Genomic DNA, 20,369 nt, shown 5'->3' with positions numbered 1-20,369 from the left:
CTGGCATTGAAATGGGCTGCCCAGGGAAGTGGTGGATTCTTCGCCCCTGGAGGTTTTTAAGATGAGACTGAATGTGGCACTTAGTGCCATGGTCTAGTAACTGCAGTAGTGTTGGATCAAGGGTTGGACTTGATGATCTCAGAGGTCTTTTCCAACTTTGCTGGTTCTATAAGAAAAAGAGAAATGTTACAGTTTTTAATACATTTAATACATTTAATACACATCCACCTCCCACAAATTTTCAGGCCTTTTGGTGTTGTAATCTCCCTCTTTTGGGAGGACCCCCCCACGACCCTCCTCATCCCCCACTCACCTGCTCCTCCACCGCATCCTCGCTCTCCCAGAGGCATTGGGATGCCTCTAATGACCTCATCACCCCCCAGACTCCTCTACATCCCCCTTTTTACTCACCCCCAAAGGTGGAAGAGAGGGAGAGCGGGTACAAGATTGGGGTCACAAGACAGAGGGAGAAGAGGGGACAAGAAGAGGAGAGGAGAAAAGGGGTGGAAAAAAGAGGGGAGAGGGGAGAAGGTGTGGAGAGCACAAGGGAGGGAACGGGGAAGAGATAAGAGCAGAAGGGGAGAGAAACCAGGGAAAGGGCAGACAAAGGGCTGGAAAGGGGAAGGGGGGGAAAGAGGAGAGAAGAGGAAAGGGAGGGGGAGAATAGAGAGGGAGAGGGAAAAAAGGTGAGTCAAGAGATGAGAGCAGGGCATGCAAGGGGCAAAGGGGACTCGTGAGGGGGGACCCTTGCAGGGGTATATACAGTTTGCCATCATTTGAGTGGGAGAATTTAGAGGAGACAGGGACAGGTGGGAGGGCAACTCACAGCACTCTGCCAGGTATGAAGTCAGACTCAGGGACAGGTTTTGATTTCCATATGGTTTAATAAGTTAACAGATTCAGCCATTACACAGCAATAGACTTCTTCAAGATTTACAAAGGTGCAAGAACTTCATTTAGTCATAAGTAGTTTTATTCTCCTCTCTTTAATAGCTACACAGTTCCAATTCTTTTCCCCCAAACAATCTGGGGTTAAAATAATCCACCCAGAGAGAAGGCATCAAAGTACAAAAGAGAACACACAAGGAGGGGCACTAATTCAAATTCCGTGTGGGTATTTGGTCCAGTACCTTACAAGCAAGGAAAGGTGGTGTGGAGTAGTCATGCCTGTAAGAAGGAGCTGCAATATCACAAGTACACAAAGACCTTTGCCAGAAGTTTGAACACCAGCGGGATTGTTACTCTACCATGAGACTCACCATGACCTTGCAGTGGGGGAGGTCAGATGGAGAGAACAATGCAAAAGACCAAAACAACAGAAACAGCAGCCTCCCAACATTCAAGAGTCTCCCCAGCTACCCAGAAATTACCTCTCTGTAGGTTTAGCAAAAAATGAGCCAAGAGAAGCCACTGCGGGAAGGAAATTGCACCGCCAGAGACAAAAAAAAACATAACAAAAACATTTTTAAGATTAAACTTTGCCATGTGCCCAGTTCTAGTCTAGAAATAGCACATGCCCGTGTTGTTCTTTCATGGTTTGGAGAAGTTCTCATTAAGTTCCCCTCCACTGAACCGGTTTTCCACCCGAGTAGTCTTCCCTTGCTCTTCCCCACTTCAGCCAATCTACCTAAAAACCTGTCCTCAACTACATAAACAACACAAGGGTGTTCGCAGGAGCAGGAGTTGGACTCGCTCAGGTCTGTGCAAGAAATGGATACAAATGGCACAGAAGGCTTTCCCGACCCACCACTTGGTGCTGTCATCCCCAGCCCCTTTGCAGCATTCCCAGTACAGGTGTTTGCAGAGTGTGCTCTAATTATAACCATGTGCAAACACACAATCCCTTTGGCCTCAGTCAGACATCCATCATGCCAAAGCCTACAGCGCCCTCAGAACACTGAGGTTGTGTAGTTCCCTTCATTTCTTCCTGTGCCTGACTCAAACACAGCCTTAATGGGCCAACATCAAGGGCTTTTTTTTGATAAGGAGGCTCCTGAAAAGCCTTACCAAAGCATAGGGAGAGGGTGTATCCAGAGAGAAATAAACTTACAAGCATACTTGCAGCTAGAGCAAATCTATTTTCTTCAGAGCAGTAAAACTACACAACATAAGTAAATTCTAGTAATTCTGTTCAGCCAAAATTAAAAAAAAAAAAAAAAACAACCAAAACCAAAAACACAAACCCAAACCCTCAACAAAATGAAACCAAAACAAACAACAAAACCAAAACCAACCAAACAACAACCAACCAAACAACATACCCCTCACAAACAAAAAAAACCAAAATGGCTACTTTGGCTTCATTTACCAGTCACTGTTCGTGCTTGTGTATCTGACAGTGAAGCACAGCATTTGGAATGCAGGCCCCCATCAGCAGGTTGAACTCCTTCAGAACTCTCCATGCATTCATGCCACCGCTCTGCTCCTCTTCTTCCATCACATATTTAGTCAAGGACCTATTTCACAAGGTGCAAATATTGAGCCTACCCTGAGACAACAATCTGCCAACTGCAGATTATTCAAGCTTATAAAGTTCGACAGCAGCCTCGCCACTCCCTGGGGCTGCTCTGTGGTCCCAGCATTATGAAATGCCACAGACCCTGCAGCAGCACCAAGGTGAGGGCATGGGTATCTGGAAGAAGTTAAACAGGGAAATCAGATTTCAAATACCACTTCTTCTGTCCTAAAGCCAGAAGCACTGGTAGGAATTAAACACAAAAGAGGTTTCTTTAAGCAGCCATTCTATGGGGGAAAATTTCCAGGGACTCAGTCTTTACAGCTTCTGGAGGCCAAAACCCCGTGTGACCTTCCCTTTCTTTCTGAGAAGACTAGGATAGAGGAATTGTTTCTCACACCAATAACCACACCTGCCCCATGAGGCGGACTTGTTACTGCTCACACCTTTGGGAAGCTCACATAGTTGGGACTAACAAAATCAGCACCTACTGCTTGGGGGATCAAAATGTTTCTGCAAAGGAGAAAGGAAGCCATATACACATATGATGAGGAAGAATCAACGTGTTAATCAGAACTAAAAAACTTCCAATACACACAGATGAGCCCTTTCCCCCTCAATCCTTTGTAGCTCAAACAGCAGTTTAGCCAAACACCTTGAAAACCAATCTGCACTTACTAGGAGCATATAAAAGAATATAAAAGGTTACAATATATCAGTATGACTTTGATAAGAAACAAAATGGCAGAAAATACATCTCCACTAGGAAACACAAGCAGATGCAGGACTTAATGTTTGGGGATGTGCTCTGTCAGCACTTGAAAATACCCCTTTCTTTTGCAAGCTGTCTAACCAGATACAAATTTACAGTGCACTTTACTGCCTGTGATAAAAAAATTGCTAAAAATTCAAGGGAAGATGTGCCCCTACCATCATGCTTCCCATCTGCCATTCATTCTGCTGACCACAGTGCAGGAATCTTTGCCACACCAAAGCTCAAAATCAAAACCAGTACCTCCACTGTGAACAGGAGGCATAGCCTGGAGCCAATCAGGAACAAATACAGGAAAGCTCACAGACACATGGCAGGAATTCCCATTTAACACAGCTAGAAAGGTCCCCAAGGTCAGTGAGGAACTCAAGTTTCAGTTTTACTCCCTTTCCTATCACTTCTTCCTCTGAGTCAGAGCAAAACATGCTGGTCAAGACTCTGGGTACATGTTTGTCAGACATAAATCTCACCTTTTCTGCCTCCAGTCCACAGCAACAACGCTGGCCAGTCCTCATAACCCTCCTAGTGTACATGAGCCCCAGATCCCTGATTCAGAAGCCCAATCATCCTCGGTGTTCACCTCCAGCTGCTCCTCACCACAACAGCTTGAGCTGCTCTTGAAGTTTAAAGAACAGACTTGTGGCAAGTCCTGTGATTAACCCACAACTGATGAGCTGCTGGCTCTTCTGCAAGTTCCCTTCTGCTCAAACCAGTGTTTCCACTGCAAGGCTTCCCAGTCATCCCACTAGAGAAGCACGAGAAGCACTGCTGTCTGGGTTCAGCCAGCACTCTCACCTGACATGGTACTAAAAAGAATAAATAAAAACCAAAAATCAAGCATCAAATACTTTCACAGCTACAACTCATAGAGGGGAAGGTGCAAGAGAGAATGCCAAACTGGAACCAAACCCCAGGACTCTGGGAGAAAGGGCATGCTGGGGAAGGACAGCACCATGTGTGACACCACCAACCCAAGCAAAGGAAGGCCACGTCCAATTGGTGGCTGGATCCATACATGAGAGCCACAGATTGCCAGGTTCCACCAGCACCAGAGCATGAACTGGTCACTTGCTTTGAGGAAAATGATCTTCAGAGAGAAACAGAGACTTCTCCAACACCCATAGTGCACGGAACTGCAAAAAAATCCACAGTACCACGTGGACAAGGAAAGAAACAATGGATAGAAGACATGGCAGAGCTTGAGGATGACAAAGACTCCGGCACCAAACCAAATGAAGAGGTTCCTGGTCAGCCAGCTGGACCAATCTTATTTTTCACACATGCCCAATCACATGGGGAATCAGCAGGAAAAACAAGGAGTCCCTCCTCCTGCTGGTACACACTGGCACTTTCAATTCAAGCCCCAGGTGACTATGGCCTTCCCTACCTGCACAAACACCCAAGAGACACCCTGAGGCTCCCACCTGTAAATCCTTTCACAGTGCAATATCCAGAGACATTCCAGTCTTTGGAAATGGCACACGGCAGCAGTATGAGTAAGGATTTGTCCTTCCAAAGAACACAACACATTTTATGCACGCCATCAAGAGAACTACTTTTTCAGTTGGTAGCATCCTGCACTGGGCAGGGTGATAGCCATTACCTCAGGAGGTACTGAGACAGGGGAGCAAAGCTGGCAAATCCAGCCAGGCCTAGGCAACGGACCTTCCGTGAGTTGTTTCCTCCCCTCTGTTCCACTTCCTTAACCTTACAACCCACAGGAGAACAGGAGCTTCCACTCAAACTAGGCATGCTGGCAGGGGCATGGGTGTTTCTCCAAAGAGCATTGTTACGCTCTTCAAAGGGAGCCTCTGGGGACATTATATTCACAATGTGCACGGGTCAGGAGACCAGTCAACCATTCATCTAGAAGGGCGGTCTCCTCCCACATAAGGAGTCAATTTTCCCCTGCATGCCCCTCCCTCTGCAAATACCACTGCAGAAATGCCCCCTCTGTTTGAAAGCAGTGGATTGGGTTTGCTAGAAGAAAGGAAATACCAAACGCAATCAAGAAAGGTTCCTTCTATTACAGGAAACCCTTTCATCAGTGAAAACATGTAAAGTCTTGTCTCTTTCTACCACGTGCCCTCAGGCTCCCCATCAGACTGCCCTTTCACCACACTTCTTGCCATATTCCTTGCCATCCATTCCCAGCATGGTGCCAGTCCTTGGCACGAGAACCATGAGAGTGCACGAGGCCGGGCCCTCCACAGATCCAGAAGACAGGCTGGCACCCCTTTGGCAACGTCCCCAACCACCCTCAAGGGTAAGGGATCTGCTCATAGGACAGCTGGTGCGTACATGCAGCACGGCCCCTTCGCTGTTCAAGAACGTGGCTGTGGAAGGAGGGCTGCATCACAGGGTGAATGCACAGGGTGGCAGAACTGACAGCACTGACCAGGCATTCTTGCAAGGGCCCAGGATTCTACAAGAACTTGTGCAGTGGTTAAAACTTTCTTCTTCTTAGAGACTCCTTCCTTCACCAGCATAGCACAGAAAGCAGGGGTCCCTCAGTGCTGTCCGAACCAGGGACTGTTCCAAGGATGGTTCCCAGGTGGAGAACCACAGCTTGTTCTGCTGCCAGCTCACAGCCCAGGAATACATGGCCCCGAGCACACCTCAGGTTACAGCTTCTGCACCAAGGACAAGCAATAAGAGCGTTTAGATCATCAGTGACCGCATCATTCTCTCTCATTAAAAGAGCTGAGCGAGGCTACATCCAACACTTCTCAGTCATGTAGCTCACCCAGCAGTTTCTTGATCTATAACACTGAAGGTTGCCACTTGAGAGACCTGCCTCCCATTTCCAAGAGGCAGCTCATGATGCCAGATGGTTACACAGGTGGAGTCACGTCTGCAGCTCCTGGGACCCCCAGGGGGATTAGCATGACACCTGGATTTTCTGGGAGAGCACAGTGGGGTACAACAATCAGAGAAGGCTAAGCCAAGGCAGACGAGCAGCCTAAGTCCCAGGTTTGCCACCTCCACTCCCCAGATGGTGTAAAGCATTGGGGTGTCTTCCCTCAGCCAAGGTTGGAAAGAACTGGACTGCAGGTCACAGATACCATGGAGCGGGAAGACAAGAGACTATAAAATGATCTCTGAGAAATCTTTCCAATAGGCTTCTCCCTCCTTCAGTTCTCACCAGCTGACGTGCTGTCACTACCTTTGGGTTTGGATTTAGACTTGAAGGAGAAGCGCTTGATGAGGCGATGAGAGAAGCTACCAGCTTTCTTCCTGGCGACAGAGTTGGCAGTGACATTAGACAAGTCATCGTGTGACTGGCTCAGGCCCGCTTCCTTCTGCTTGTTCCTTCTCCGGAAGATGAGCTTGGTACCACTCCGAAGAAAGCTAACTGCAGAGACAGAAAGGAAGAAGACAGAAACCATGAGGATGTCCTGCCCGGGCAAGTTTCAGGGACAGTAACACACCTGGTCATTCTCAGATTTGCAGCAAAGACCTCTCCACCTCAGGTGGCAGAAGTCACAGCAGTCTGCAAATCCCAGCTCCCAAATGCAAGGCAAAGTCTCTGTTCATGACAGACTGCAATGTCAATAAGCTGATTCACTAAGCATTCCAAACCATGTCCCCTCTGCATAAACTTCCTTTTACACAACATCCTTCCCTCACTGGAAGTATGAAGAATTGTAATAGAAAGCCAAGATTCATATGAATGGAAAATGGGCGAGAACACCTGAATGTGAAGACCCTGGGAAGAACACACAGGGGGAAAAGGTCTCAGACTAACCTGTCTCAAGGGCACACAGATTAACTGGTCATCAAGCCCCTGGAACAATTGCCCGCGGTTTCACATGCCCAATCTGGAGGCAAATAATGCCAATGGCTCCCTATGACTCACACAGGCACAAGAGGATGGAGACACCAATTGCCATCAGTCTCAAATGGATCAGAAAGGCATATTCAAAACCTGCATGCCATACAGCACTACAACAGTATTTCTTGCAAGAGGGGGTTTTCCCTCTCTTCCCCACCCACCAGGTCTCTCAAGAATCTGGGTCATGCACCTTTCTACCCACTGACACGAAAACAGGGGGCCTCCACAGTTCAAACCATACCTGGTTGTAACAGGGTTCAACCCCCCAAAACTTGTCCTACTCTCATATTCTGAGCAATCAAGATTGATTTGCATTTGTCTACGTAAGTCGGTAGCTAACTGAAAATGTTGTGGCTACGAGCAGACAAATCCAAGGTGTGCCATCCACCCAACTGCCACAAGCAAGTAAAGTCCAGAACAGCAGCTAGGCTGGGGCAGGCCTGCTCCATCATTTAAAAGCAGAGAATTTGTGTGGACATCCTACAGTATAACAGGTCAGAGGCAGTAGCTGCTTCAATACTAGCAGAGAAAGAAGGAGGGCATAAAGGCCCGTACAATCCACATTGTTGGGCAGCCTCCATTTCCACACCAGAGGTGGCCAAATTCAGAGGAGGAATCATTATTTACAGACATGCACCTGATCTGTAGATGTAGAGGCCACAGAAAGAAAACGGTTCTCTGCTGCACAGGGTTCCCATTTAAGAGAGCACAGAAATTGAAAAGGCTACTGGAATTGTATACCTACAAATAGAGGGATTTGGAACCGCTCCAGTGGAAAGCACAGGAGAGAGACAGGCTCTTCCAGGCTCCAGTAAAAAGCTGCTCTTCGTCATGCCAAAAGCTGGCTGCAGACCCCATTCTCGGGTGGGGAACTCGGATGTCACTTTGTTCTTACGTACAACAGGTCAATGTTAGCTACCATCTAACAGTTCATCTTACCTTTGTGATCTTTCAAGCTCCTGGTCTCAAGGGCTCCCGTGGAGCCAGTTTCAGACTCAACATCTTCCACTGATGGTCTTTCAGAGATGTCTGAACGTGTTGTCTCATCCAGCTCCTGACTGCCCCGTTGTCTGAGCAGTGACGCTTCCAGCGGCTGTGACGATTCGGTAGAATCGTGCATCTGGTCAGCTGTGCTCTCTGCTGCAGAGTCCCCAAACGCTGTGGGCTCCAGGGATGCAGCATAACCCAGAGAAAGTGCCATTTCATCTTGAGCAATAGGTACCTGAAGGGCGGGCAGACAGACATGGAGACAGGACCAAAAGAATTGCAACCATCTCCCTTCTTCCATCTACACCTACATATGGATGCTCCAGTTCTGATCATCAGACAGCACTGATGCACAATCATCATTTTTTTGCTGAAACATACCGCAACATTGCCAATTACAGAGCATTCTGCAGCACCTCCCTCACTCCCACAGTCAAGTTCAAGGAGAACTCCTTATATTCTCCATGAGGGCCAAAACCAGCTATGGCAGCAGGCTCCCTTTCTGCAGATGCCCTTAGTGAACTCCCACTGGCAGCTGCCCTGTAGCCTGGCAAGGTACCTTTTAATGCTCACTGGGAAGCAGCAAAAGGCTTCTGCTGAGCCAGTCATCTGTGTTGGAACCTTCCCAAACTGGTCCCTACAGGACAGGGTAGTTTCACGCACGCATTCCTAGAAACAACTTCCCAGACTGGAAATGCAACTCTGATCTACCAGAGACCTTGGAAACTCCTGAGATGATCAGTGTGCTACGTTTTGTTGGTGTCTTCTTGGTGGTCTTGTTATTTGTCTCAGTTAGCTGCCTGATCGCCGTCTCAGCCACTGGATCCAAACCATTGGGCATATGGCCATCCCCTGAACACAAGAAAAATACCAGTGCTTGGAATAGCAAACCTTCAGCACAGGGAAAAGGTCGCTTGCTGACTGCGATACTTGTAATAGGCAACTCACATGTACACGAAGGTAGAGAACAGAATTTATTACAGACCTGTCCAAATAACCCAAAGGAAAGAAGCTCTGCATAGCTAGCTCTTGGCTTTTTTAAGCATTTCCCAGCAGGCATATCATTAAAATATCCCTCCCACTCAATAAAAGCTTCCAAGGATTCCCAAGAGTTTGGGCAGCCCTGGCTGCAAATTGTCCAAATTGTTGCAGTGCTCTGTTTCAGAGACAATCAGAGCCCAGAGTGCAGGGTGACCAAAGTTTTTTGGGTCCAGATAGCCTGGAAAGTTCTTGTCAAGCAAGGAAACACTCAGACTCACTGACTGGATAGCCAAAGCAGAATGTCTTATACCTGCCTCCACCTCACCACCGGTCCTCCGGCCCTGCCTTCACTCAGGCACCCGGACATCCTCCGCCGTAGTAAATGTAAACAAGCTCAGTGAACCACACTCAGACTACCACTTTCCAAGAAACGCGAAAGAAAACAGTTACTCCACTAAGAGCCTCGAATTTCCAAGCACTTACGGCTACTGCTGGGCAAGGGGCCATGAGGACAGCCAGTCTCCAAAAGCACTGTTGTCTTCTTTTCAGTCACTTCCACCTTAGAAGGCGACCTCGATGGTGAATCTTCATGGTAAAAGAGACACAGATACCAGTAAGTGCAGATGAAGCTTAGGCAACTATACTGTTGTATTGCGGTCCCTACACACAACCCCAAAAAGCCTCCATCGAGTGTGCGGAGATCCTGCAAGGCTGGCTCTGTAAGGCTTTGTGGCAACGAAGCAGTAAGAAGCCTATTGAGAAAACCATAGAATCATGGAATGGTTTGGGTTGGAAGGGACCTTAAGGATCATCTCATTCCAACCCCCCTTCCACTAGACCAGGCTGCTGAGAGTCCCATCCAGCCTGGCCTTGAGCACTCCCAGGGATGGGGCAGCTACAGCTTCTCTGGGCAACCTGTGCCAGTGTCTCACCACCCTCACAGGGAAGGATTTCTTCCTAATAGCTAATATAAATCTACCCTCCTTCAGCTTTAATCCATCCCTCCTTGTCTTATCACTGTAAAAAGTCCCTCTTCAGCCCCCTTTAGGTACTGGAAGGCTGCTTGCTATAATGTCTCCCCAGAGCCTTCTCTTCTCCAGGTTGAACAGCCCCAACCTCTCAGCCTGTCTTCATAGGGGAGCTGTTCCAGGCCTGTGACCAACTTAGTGGCCCTCCTCTGGACTCACTCCATCAAGTCCACATCTTTCATGTGGTAGGGGGCCCAGAGCTGGACATAATACTCCAGGTGGAGTCTTACAAGAGCAGAGTAGAAGGGGAAAATCACCTCCCTTGACCTGCTGGCCATGCTTCTTTTGATGCGGCCCAGGATACGGTTGGCTTTCTGGGCCACAATCCTGTGAAGCAGCTGCTTCATTTGTGCCATTTCCCAACCACATCTCATGGAATATCCAGCACCACATGCATCAGGATGCCAGACTGCAAGCAGCAACTACCCCTAGTAAGTAAGGTCAAGACCCTTTCAGCTCCACATTCACTACATACAGCATAACTTCTTTAGCAGTGAAGGAAACAGAGGAAGAGTGGCTAAACACTTAGCCCAACATCACACAGAGGTTATGTGACAGCATATGCATTAGACCTCCCACCACCAAAGGATGTGAGAGAGGCTCATCCCTCCCTCACCTCCCCGCAAACACAGGGTTGCATCAATTCCCTCCCCTAGGGCTATACTCAAGTTTCCAGCCAGCCACAAGACACTCAGGGAACAGCAAGGATGCCCATGTTCTGACCCACAAGCCAAAAGCAATGTGTAAGGAGTCAACCTGCAATAACCACATGTGATGGCAAAACAGTTTTGCTACTACCTGCATGAGCTGCCTCGGGAGTATCGTGGCTAAGACTGTGCTGCCATAGCAGCCACCTGCACAATATACCTGCTGCAGGGCAGCCTCACCCAGTTTGCAGTCTGCCTTGGGCCGGGACTGAATCGTGGTGACAGTAGTCACGATGGTGCCATCGGGCATGATGGTCCGGTCCATCTCCACCTTCTTAGTGGGGGTGATGCTGGTTCTCAGAGATGTGGTGTGCTGAGCATTCAAAGATGCAGGAGACTCCTGGAATAGCAGCTATAAAGAGTAAAGCACTGCTCAGAGAGGGTCTGTTCCTCCCAGATGGAAAGGCAGGCATATTTGGGCAGCAAAAGCTAGGGCTCTGGGTACTGAGGAGCCATCCCCACTACAGTGTCAATTCAAGAGGGAAGCTCAGGAACCGAGGCTCAGGCAACACCCCTCCTTGACATAAGGGTTTCCCAGCCCCCAACTCGAGCTCAGCCCCAATCATGCTTGTCTCCAGCTAGAGGCTAACATCATGAACACTTTCAGAGCATACATTAGTGCAGAGCTTGTGGAGTTGTGAGCTCACCTCCAATGTAATGGTAGCTTCAGCTGTCAGTGACTGCCCAGGTCCTGGGGCCAGTGAGCAGACGTGTCTTCCAGATGGTTGTTTGCCCAAAGAATCAATCCAAAGTGTGGCATGTGCCAGCAGCACATCTGCAAGAAGGAACAGGAAAATGAAACACACCAAATGACCTTAGCACCTCAGATATCTCCCAGCCATTTCCCTGCTCTTGGAAAGCAGCCCCACGGGCCAACAAAGCAGATCCCCACAATATTGCCAGCTCCCAGGTTCAAGAGGGAGAAAGGGCAGGCAGCACTCCTCCACTCCTCTTTAACAATCCAGAAATCAACCCCCTTAAAAAGGTGGCCATTGTGTGGCCTCCATCAAAAATAGGTGCTACAGTTAGTCCCTGACTGAGTACAAATGAACAGAGTTAAAAGCCTTCTGCGAAGTTCTTCCAATACATGGGGCATGCCTCTACTGCTTCAGAGCAGAGATGGGCAGGCCACAGAGGAATCTCCGAGTTCAAGTCAGACTCAGACCATTTTGGTAAGAAAAACTGAGTTACTTCATGCAGACAGAGGCTCACATAAAGCTGGATATGAAAAATCCTTTGCAGAGTTCATCACGCATCATATCGACACAGAACTACCACAAGCTTAAAGCACAGTAAGTTCCTTAGGCATTTTTGTCTCGCTATCTTACAACCCGTCTTACGGTTGCCCATACTCACTTCCCATTCTGTCGCTATTCCCCAGCACCCGTAGCTTCAGCTCTTTGCTTTTAGGCCCCAACTCCCTGTTGAAACAGAAAAAGATGGGCTGCTGTTAGGCACTGTTTGCAAAGTGGCCACAGAGCAAACAACTCCATTCTGTATCTTCTCTCCCTCAAATCTCACACACTTTGTCACCTTCTCCAAAGCTCCAGTATGCGTGCACTGCTTTGGAGGACATGTCTAGGGTAGAAATTACACAGAATAGAACTCTGGTTTGTGTCCCCTGCAGGGCTGTGTAGGCTGCCAGAGGAAGTTGAGAGGGCAATCTGTCTGGAATGCTGAAAGATACATTACAGCCCTCCTGTGCCTGCCGCTCCCACAATCAGCACTTCATCCCACCCAGTTAAAACACAGAGTGGCCAGAGTAGTGGGAAATATGCACATGCAGGTTGGGGTCACTTGCTGGAAGCACCAGCACCAGCACAGGAGCAGCACAAACAGACACTGCCTTGTGGTGCCAGCCTCCACCTCTGCACCAACCACAACTGTTACTGCAGTGTGGGAATGACACCCAGAGTGTGCCAGTTCAGAAGAAGGGCAGACACTTACAGAAAGAGCTCCTCATTCCACTCCATCTCTCCTGCAGCACTGGCACTGCCAGCTGTCATCGGCCTTGTCCACTTCTGCTGCGGGGGGCTGTCTAGCTCTGCTACACAGCATATCTCCCCAACTCCTGCAACAGAGGGACAGAGGGCATGCGTGCACTCATCAGCATGAGGCAATGGTTCAGCAGACACACGCCCCTCTTTTCCATTCAAACCCACCCAAAACATCCACTCACTCCAACCTCACCACCTGCGCACCTGCCCCTGTGGATCAGCAATGTTTTCACGCTTACCTCCCTTCCCCTGGCAGCCCAAGTTCAGCACTCGAAGATTCCGGAGCAACAGCTTAGAACCCAGAGGGGCTGCTGCTACTCCGGACGGGGACTCTCGAATCAACTTATTGCTGGGTACCTGAGGAATGACGAGAGCGAGACCGATGCCTTTATCGTTCACTCGCCAGCAGACAGCAGCAAGACGCATGACGTTGGTCCTCATATCTACTAAGTAGCTCCTCACACCAACACGGGAACACCCACAGAGCCATCCAGAAATGCTGCAGCTATCAAGCTCCAGTGGGCCCTCATGTTATGTCAGATGGGAAGTTTAAGGCAGACAGAAAAGGAGACAGGCAAGAACAAGCTTGCTGGCTGCCAGACGGTCAACTGACAATGACAAACCATGGACCATTCCATGTCTGCAAAGGCTGCCCTGGACAGAGCCTTGGTGTTCAGGGCAAGGGAGACTGCCAAAACCGAGATGTGTCTCAGGCAGTCTGGCTCCAAAACAACACAACTGACAATCATCACTCAGGAAACAAGGCACAAACAGAGTTGCCCTTCGAAGCAGTTTCTAATTATCCCTACGTCCCAAGTTGCAGAACCCCAACTCCTATGACAGTGCAGGTCAGGATTCAGCTGTCACCCAGAAGTGAGACTCAACCCTTGGATTCCTGCCTGAGCCTCAGCCCTCAGAAGTGTCCTGGGGCCTGAGTTGGAGGCACAAGGATGACAGGAGGAGAGTGCCTTACCGCACTGGCTCCAGTGGTGCAAGCCATCAGGTTCACTGTCATGGCTGGCTGCGTGCTGACAATGGTATCCTCGATCAGATCCCTTATCGTGGACAGATCCGCTCTCCCTTCATCCTTCTCTCCACAAATCAAGAGGAAATGCAGTAAAGTCATAAAAAAACAACACATTTTCTCCTTTTACAACTACAGTTGCCTCCCAAGCCTCTAAGGTATAACACAGTCTTTCTCCCAGTAATAACCTCCCAGATACTCTTTCTGTATTCCATACTCACTCTCCCCAGTGAGTTTCCATGTAGCAGCCGCACACAAGCGGAAGCTTTCTAAATGAGACAAACTAGGCCTCTACATCTGTAGTCTACCCATTGTAAATTTTTGCAATACAGCTTTTATAGTTTGTCACATCCTCACTACCTCACAAGATGGTACTACGGCACTATTGGGAAAACTGACACATTCCTACATCTACTCGGGATAAAGCAACAAAGATGTCAATAAAACAAACAAATCAACCAACCTATTTGAATCACAGAAGCGCAAGTACACCCACATTCAGCCCTTTAAACCTCTAACACCCGTGGGTTCCCCACATTAATCTCTCAAGAAAACCCCAAACAAACACAACAACAAGCAAATACCACCTCACACACTCCTCACATACAAAAAACATGCCAACCCAGCTCATCTTGCAGCTCTACATCTGACAACAGCGGGAGGAACCTACACAGACAGAAAGCCTTCAACAGTTATTGGTACCGCTTCAGGTCCAATGAAGATGCGTTGTTTTGACACAGCTGAGCTAGTATCGATTCCAGGGTGAAAGAATCCTCTCCCTAAAGGGCCACAGCAGCAAGTTGCCAACCTTCCCCCTCCACAGCAGCCTTTCTCCCAGCTCAACACTGTTTCTACTGCTCCCTCCCTTCCTGCATCAAGGTCAGCCTCCCATCATGCGCCACTCACCTCAGGAAGCTGAAGTCTTGGAAGAACCAAAAGGTCCAAGTCTGGTCTGTTCTTGAATGTCCATGACACCAGGAGACCTTCATTCTCTATCTCCTCCAAATGGATCTCCACCTGGCTCAGAACAAATACCCACAGTCAGGAACAGTTTCTGTTTACATTACGTGCTTTTTGCCCCACTTCAAATTCAGTGATTGAAAGGCAATCGCACCAATGCAACAGTAAGAGACAGAACATAAGAACAAAAGTGCTTCCAGGTCTATAGGATAAAGCAGTTGCAGAAGCCTTATCGCTCCATAGCAAGATCTGGCTTCCTCACTACTGGTAAGTAACCAGTAAGAGGTGCATAGAATAAGAAAGGTACAATTTTTGGGAATACAGTACTTGAAGTATTCCAACAGTCAGGTATATGATAATCTAACCAGCATTTCCTAAAGCAGCAGCAAGACCTCAATTAGAGTACCACATGCAATTCTGTACAAGAATAATCAACCCAACACTTCAGCAGGTGCAGACAAGGAATCCTAGAAAATGCTAGTGAGTAGGGGAGCAATTGGATGAGATGTGAGACGGGACTTTCAAAGATGAAAAGTAACTTCAGTTGCTGCACACAACTAGACTGGCAGCAGGCACACTAAATACTGAGGAGAGAGGAGCTATTTAAATGACCGCAGAACAGAGGCTCAAAATAAAACTGGGATGACCTGGGATGTACATTCAAAATTATAATAAGGCTTCTGAGAGTAAAGGGGTTCCAGAACAACTTTCCAACTGCAATACCTGCAATAGCACGGGACTGGCTTCTGCCACCACCGAGTTACTTCTAATTTTGCCGTGACTTTTTTTTTAATTTTTTTTTTAATTTTTTTTTTTTTATTTATTTTGCTATAGTGCAAATGAATGCACAGCCTCCACAGAAGATACCATCCCCAGCGTCACATTCTTCATCATGATGGGAACAAAATCACATTCCAGAGAATCAAATCCAGCCAGAAAGTGACTGTGGAGTTACCACCCACTGTAATTTCACAAAGCTTCTGTTCTGTAAGAAGCATCTCCAATATTCAACACACAGAAAAAGCTGTATCGTGCTCTTGTGAAGGTAATAGGGGAAACACTGACAACTAAGCTACTCCCCACAACAGATTTCTTTTTCACACCAACTACCAGGACAACACCATATTTGTACATATGCACAGGATGTACCTTTACCTATCCATTATGCCCTGAGAGGAACTGAATTCTCTGGAAAATGCTGCCATGCCTCAAAACTCTCTAGATTTTCTTACAGTTATGTTTCATAGCCAAAATCTGCAGAGCAAGACTCAGAAAACAGGACTGGGCATGCTAAAGGGGAATATTTGCCACTTCACCAAATGTTAGTGACAGCACGCTGCTTCTTCCAGCACAATGATGTCTTTATTTGCGCTAAATCTGGTCCTCCTTCCTTGACCAGTGTGGGGCTGGATGAAAGAATAAGGTCAATGTCTAACTTCTTACAATTTTTACCTGAGCCTGCATTACAGCCAAAGTGACATGATAGGTGTCCACAGAAACAGCAACTGGGGACTGCTGAGTAACAGAGACGGGGAATTTCACAGCTTCAGCTGACAGATGGCAGCACAGCACCTAGGGAGAAGAGATGAGTTTCTATCCCAACAAGAGGCAGTTGTGTTACTCTCCCCATGTTCTACAATGTGAACCTGCCACTTCGGACTCTGTACGTGAGGCAGTAAGGACAAATTGGTGACAGTAGCTCTCTTCTCTCCACTGTAGGAGAAGATGTTTGGGCTCAGCATTCATACACCCCATCTCCACCAACACATCTCCCCTCACGGAGCTCTCCAAGAGCTCAATGAGGTACAGCCCCAGAGCCTCTGAACAGGAGACAGGCCTCCAAACTCTACAACAGACCTTGCCCAAAACTTCCTCGGTCCCACCATCCCTGTCACAAAGGTCTCAGCAATCTCCATAGAACACATCATCGGTCAATGTACAATTCAGAACAGCAAAGACTTACCATGCCGTGGTCTGACTGGCCCTTGCACGTCACACAATTTATATTTGCGGCTGGTGGTAACTGAGGACCCTCTTCAAATGTGATCTGCACTGAACTCTATGAAGAGAAAACTCTGTTAGTTCCCAGTAGTCAGAGTAGCCCAGACAGTTTCAAAGAGGATGAATGATTCTGATGTGGGAACCCAGAGATGCTCCAGTCTGTTTTCACAAATCCAGCCAGCACACAAAACCATCCCACACTGCAATTCTACCTACCTTGGCTTGTCCGTAGAGCGAAAAGAAACAAGGTCTCCATTTAAGGCTCAAACTCACTAACACTATGTTAATTTCAGACAGACAAGCCCAAATGAGAATGGAAAAATTGTTCCGGATAGTAGGTCAAGTGTGTTAACCTTTCTCCATTGCAGAAGCTTTGCTGTTTCTTCTCTCTCTTCCCCTCTGTGCTAATCCTGCTTCAAAGAAAGAAAAATACCAAACCACCACCACCAAAACAAAAAATCCCCAAACTAAATAAACAATTAACAACAACGAAATCCACACCCTCAGCATATGGTACATCAGCTCCTCCGCTCAATTTGTTCCTTTTTTCAACCCTCTCCTAGTTTATTAGATTACAATCTCCACTGTGAAGACATCCCTCTTCTTCATCTGAGGATTTCCCTCTATCCCCATATTATAGGACCGGTTCTGTACGAAGAATCCCTCTCGAGAAACACAAGACCAAGATAAAGAGCTGAGAGCATCCCTGAACAAAACCTAGCCCTCAGAGATTCCCTCTGCTCACAAGGGACAAAAAGAGAGAGAGAACAGGCAATCTGGGCACTAGGACATGACCATTTGCTGAGTTGATTGCATTTTAGGGCCAGGATGATCGAGAGGGATGACAGAGATGCAGGAAGCCAATTCTTATTCTCAAGTAAACGAGACTGTGCGCTGCCAAGTCCGTGCAACAGACAGACCCATGTGAGGGGTGGAACAGGCTCTCTGACACTAATCTGACCAGCATACACACTAAAACCTGAAGAGCTACTTGCCCATCAAAAACTAGACTAGATGCATGCTCTCCTCCTAACACAGACACGAGGCAGCTCTCCCAGAGACCAAACTTCAAAACTGACTGAATGGACAAACAATATCCGATCGCTCTCTGCTGTTTCATAATATTAATGCTTGCTGTTTCTTTTTCTCACAAGTCTCCTCCACCAGAGCCTCGTGTTCACCCATGTGAATCAGTCCAAAATATCAGACCAGCCTTTTCTCTCTGCGACCAGAACCTCTGCCCAATGACTCAAGTATATAATGGCCCACAGCAAGCTATTGCCCTGTTCTTCCCAATGTCACTGTCTCACCAAACTGGGAGGCACCAGTCAACTTCGAAAGGTCTCGTTACTCAGCCAGCTCGGAACGAACCATGTGCACAAGGTAGTGTGAATCTATATATCCCCCAAGGCATGGAGAAAACACAGAGGAAAAAATTGCTTTATCCCATTTCATGAGGACCGTGGAGCTGAATGCTGGAATTCTGCAGCTCAGAAGCAGAGCACTGGGATACCTGAGGAGCAGAAGAGTCTAAGATGGAGTACTTTTCCCAGTTAAACAGATACAAACAGCGCTCCAGGTAAGTCACAATCTTATCCAGAATCCCACATAACAAAAAGCCCTCTGGGATAGCTTTTAGACCCAGTAACAGTGGCAATGCTGCTTTCTGAGTAAATATGCTCCAGATGAGGAGTGGCTGCAGCAGAAACTGATGCATGGCCCTCTATGCCATTTCAGCCATCAACTAATCTTCACTTTACATGAATCCTAAATTCTGGAACTTATAAATTCAGATAATTTTTGTGAGAATCTGAGTAAATCACCATGTGACAGAAAAGCACAGTTTATCAGATATGGACAACTGCTGACACTTCGATCATGGCATTGTGTTGAGGGACATGGAAGTAGAGGGTGCGTTTCCTGGGGGGGGGGGGGGGAGGAAGAGGCACTTCAGACTGAATCTAGCCTAGAATTTGTCACCTTGTCAAAAGGGGTGACAATTTTTCTGCCTTGCCAGAAAAAAAGTTTGCATCCTTATTCAAGGCTTTGACTGCTTTTTCTTCAAACATGTTAGCCTCATGCTAACCTTTTTTACCTCTTGATTTTCCTATATCACTTCATAGAAATGCCCCCCTTCCCGTTCACACGACAGAAAAAAAAAGGAGACTACGACAGACTTTGGAGAGCTTTGGACCACAGCTTTTTGTGGGCATTAAGCCCCTGCCTTGCTTAAGCAATTATTTGCTATAAGCAATTATTTCCATGCGAAAATCAGCTAGGCATATTCTTCTTCATGAACGCCAAAACTACGCATCAGTATAAAAGCAATACTGGGAAATTAAAGGAAATAAATACCAGAAAAAATTTTAAGAAATTGCTGTGGAAACCGGCTCCCCACAGCTGGCCCGGCTCCTGCCCCAACCCAGGATAAACGAGCGCGGTACCAGCACTCGCGGGAGCGACGCCCTGGCCCGCGCAGGCCGAGCCGAGCCGAGCCGCCCGCAAGGCTCCCAGTGCCTGACGGCTCCTCCGGACGGGGAAGGGCTGCCCCGGCACAGCGAACAAAGGGCGGGCGGGCTGGCAGCCCCAGCTCAGCTCAGCTCCGCTCCCTTCGCCGCCGCCGCCTCCCGCACTCCCCCGGCCGGGCCCCGCCGTACCCCGTGCCGGCGCGCCTGGCTGTTGAGGGCTCGCACCCAAGCCCGCTGCCACTGCTCCCGCAGGGACCGAAGGGCGAGCAGCGCGGCGAGCAGCGCCCGGGCCCCGGCCTCCTCCGCCGCCGCCCCGCGCCGCCGTGGCGCCCGCAGGGCCGCGGACCGCCAGTACTGCAGCAGCCAGGCCGCCACTGTGAGCAGCGAGGCTGCGAAGAGCAGCACCAGCGCGGCCCAGCCCAAGTCCGGTCCCATGGCGCGGGGGGTCAAGGCATGGCGGGCGGGCGGCCCGGCGGGAGCGGAGGGGAGGCGGCGCCGCTCCACTCACGGCACCGGGCGCACGTGGCCCCGCCGCAACCCCGCGCGCGCTCCCGCCGCCGTCGCCGCCTCTTTCCTTCCGGCGCGGCGGAGCGCGCGCGCCCCCCGCGGCCCGGAGGGACCGTTGGGCCTGTTCCGCTCGCTGCTCGCCCCGCGCCTCCACGGCCAGGGACCCTCCCGGCGGTTGCCGCCAGCCTTCTCTTCTGCGAGTCTGAAAGCCCAGCTCCCCCACCGGCTTTCCGAGCTGCCATTAACGGCGCTTTTCTCTTCACGTCACGCTCCTTCCCGCTAGGAGCCGCTGCCCCGTTCGCACCAGGCACGCAGGACTCGCCACCGAGGTGGAACCTTTCCGTTCGTCTGCTTCAGTTTGTGCCACCCTTCGCTGTGGAGCAAAAGCAACGCGAGTTTTGATCGCCTCACGACAGTCGCAACCCAAGGCCAGGTGGTGGCGATTCGTTGGTGCTGCAGCTTCAGAGTCTCTGGCCAGCCAGAGACCATCATGCCTCTGTGCTGTGCTTTCCTCCCCAGCAGTACTATGTGCCCGCTTCAAAATTTATTTAAAGTTTACAAATTCACGTTCAACAGACAACAGAGCAGGGGCGGCCTCTCAACGCAGCAGCAGCTCTCTAGGTGGCACGGATAAGGCCATCAGAAAG

The 20,369-nt window shown here is 48.9% G+C and overlaps 1 protein-coding gene across 2 annotated transcripts; it reads right to left on the bottom strand.

Moving 5' to 3' along the window:
* Nucleotides 1–849: 849 nt before the first annotated feature.
* Nucleotides 850–20,020, bottom strand: C2CD2L (C2CD2 like). 2 transcript variants are annotated; one of them, XM_051812574.1, is made up of 14 exons: nt 19,405–20,020; nt 16,710–16,805; nt 16,199–16,318; nt 14,693–14,803; nt 13,736–13,852; nt 13,002–13,119; nt 12,713–12,836; nt 12,122–12,186; nt 11,413–11,540; nt 10,946–11,117; nt 9,514–9,615; nt 8,768–8,901; nt 8,002–8,284; nt 850–6,582 (listed from the first exon to the last, which is right to left on the bottom strand). In XM_051812574.1, the coding sequence occupies exons 1-14, from the start codon at nt 19,648–19,650 to the stop codon at nt 6,362–6,364; spliced, it is 2,037 nt and encodes a 678-aa protein (XP_051668534.1). In that variant the 5' UTR covers nt 19,651–20,020; the 3' UTR covers nt 850–6,361. The 2 variants fall into 2 exon arrangements, with proteins under 2 accessions (XP_051668534.1, XP_051668535.1); XM_051812575.1 differs by having other exon boundaries at nt 13,736–13,849.
* Nucleotides 20,021–20,369: the final 349 nt, after the last annotated feature.

This window comes from Manacus candei, unplaced genomic scaffold, assembly GCF_025592945.1.
Source record: "Manacus candei isolate 608988 ecotype Guabito, Panama unplaced genomic scaffold, ASM2559294v1 h1tg000086l, whole genome shotgun sequence".
Classification (NCBI taxonomy): Eukaryota; Metazoa; Chordata; class Aves; order Passeriformes; family Pipridae; genus Manacus; species Manacus candei.
The sequence above is the reverse complement of the archived record's forward strand: the minus strand, read 5'-3'. Positions and strand labels throughout refer to the sequence as shown.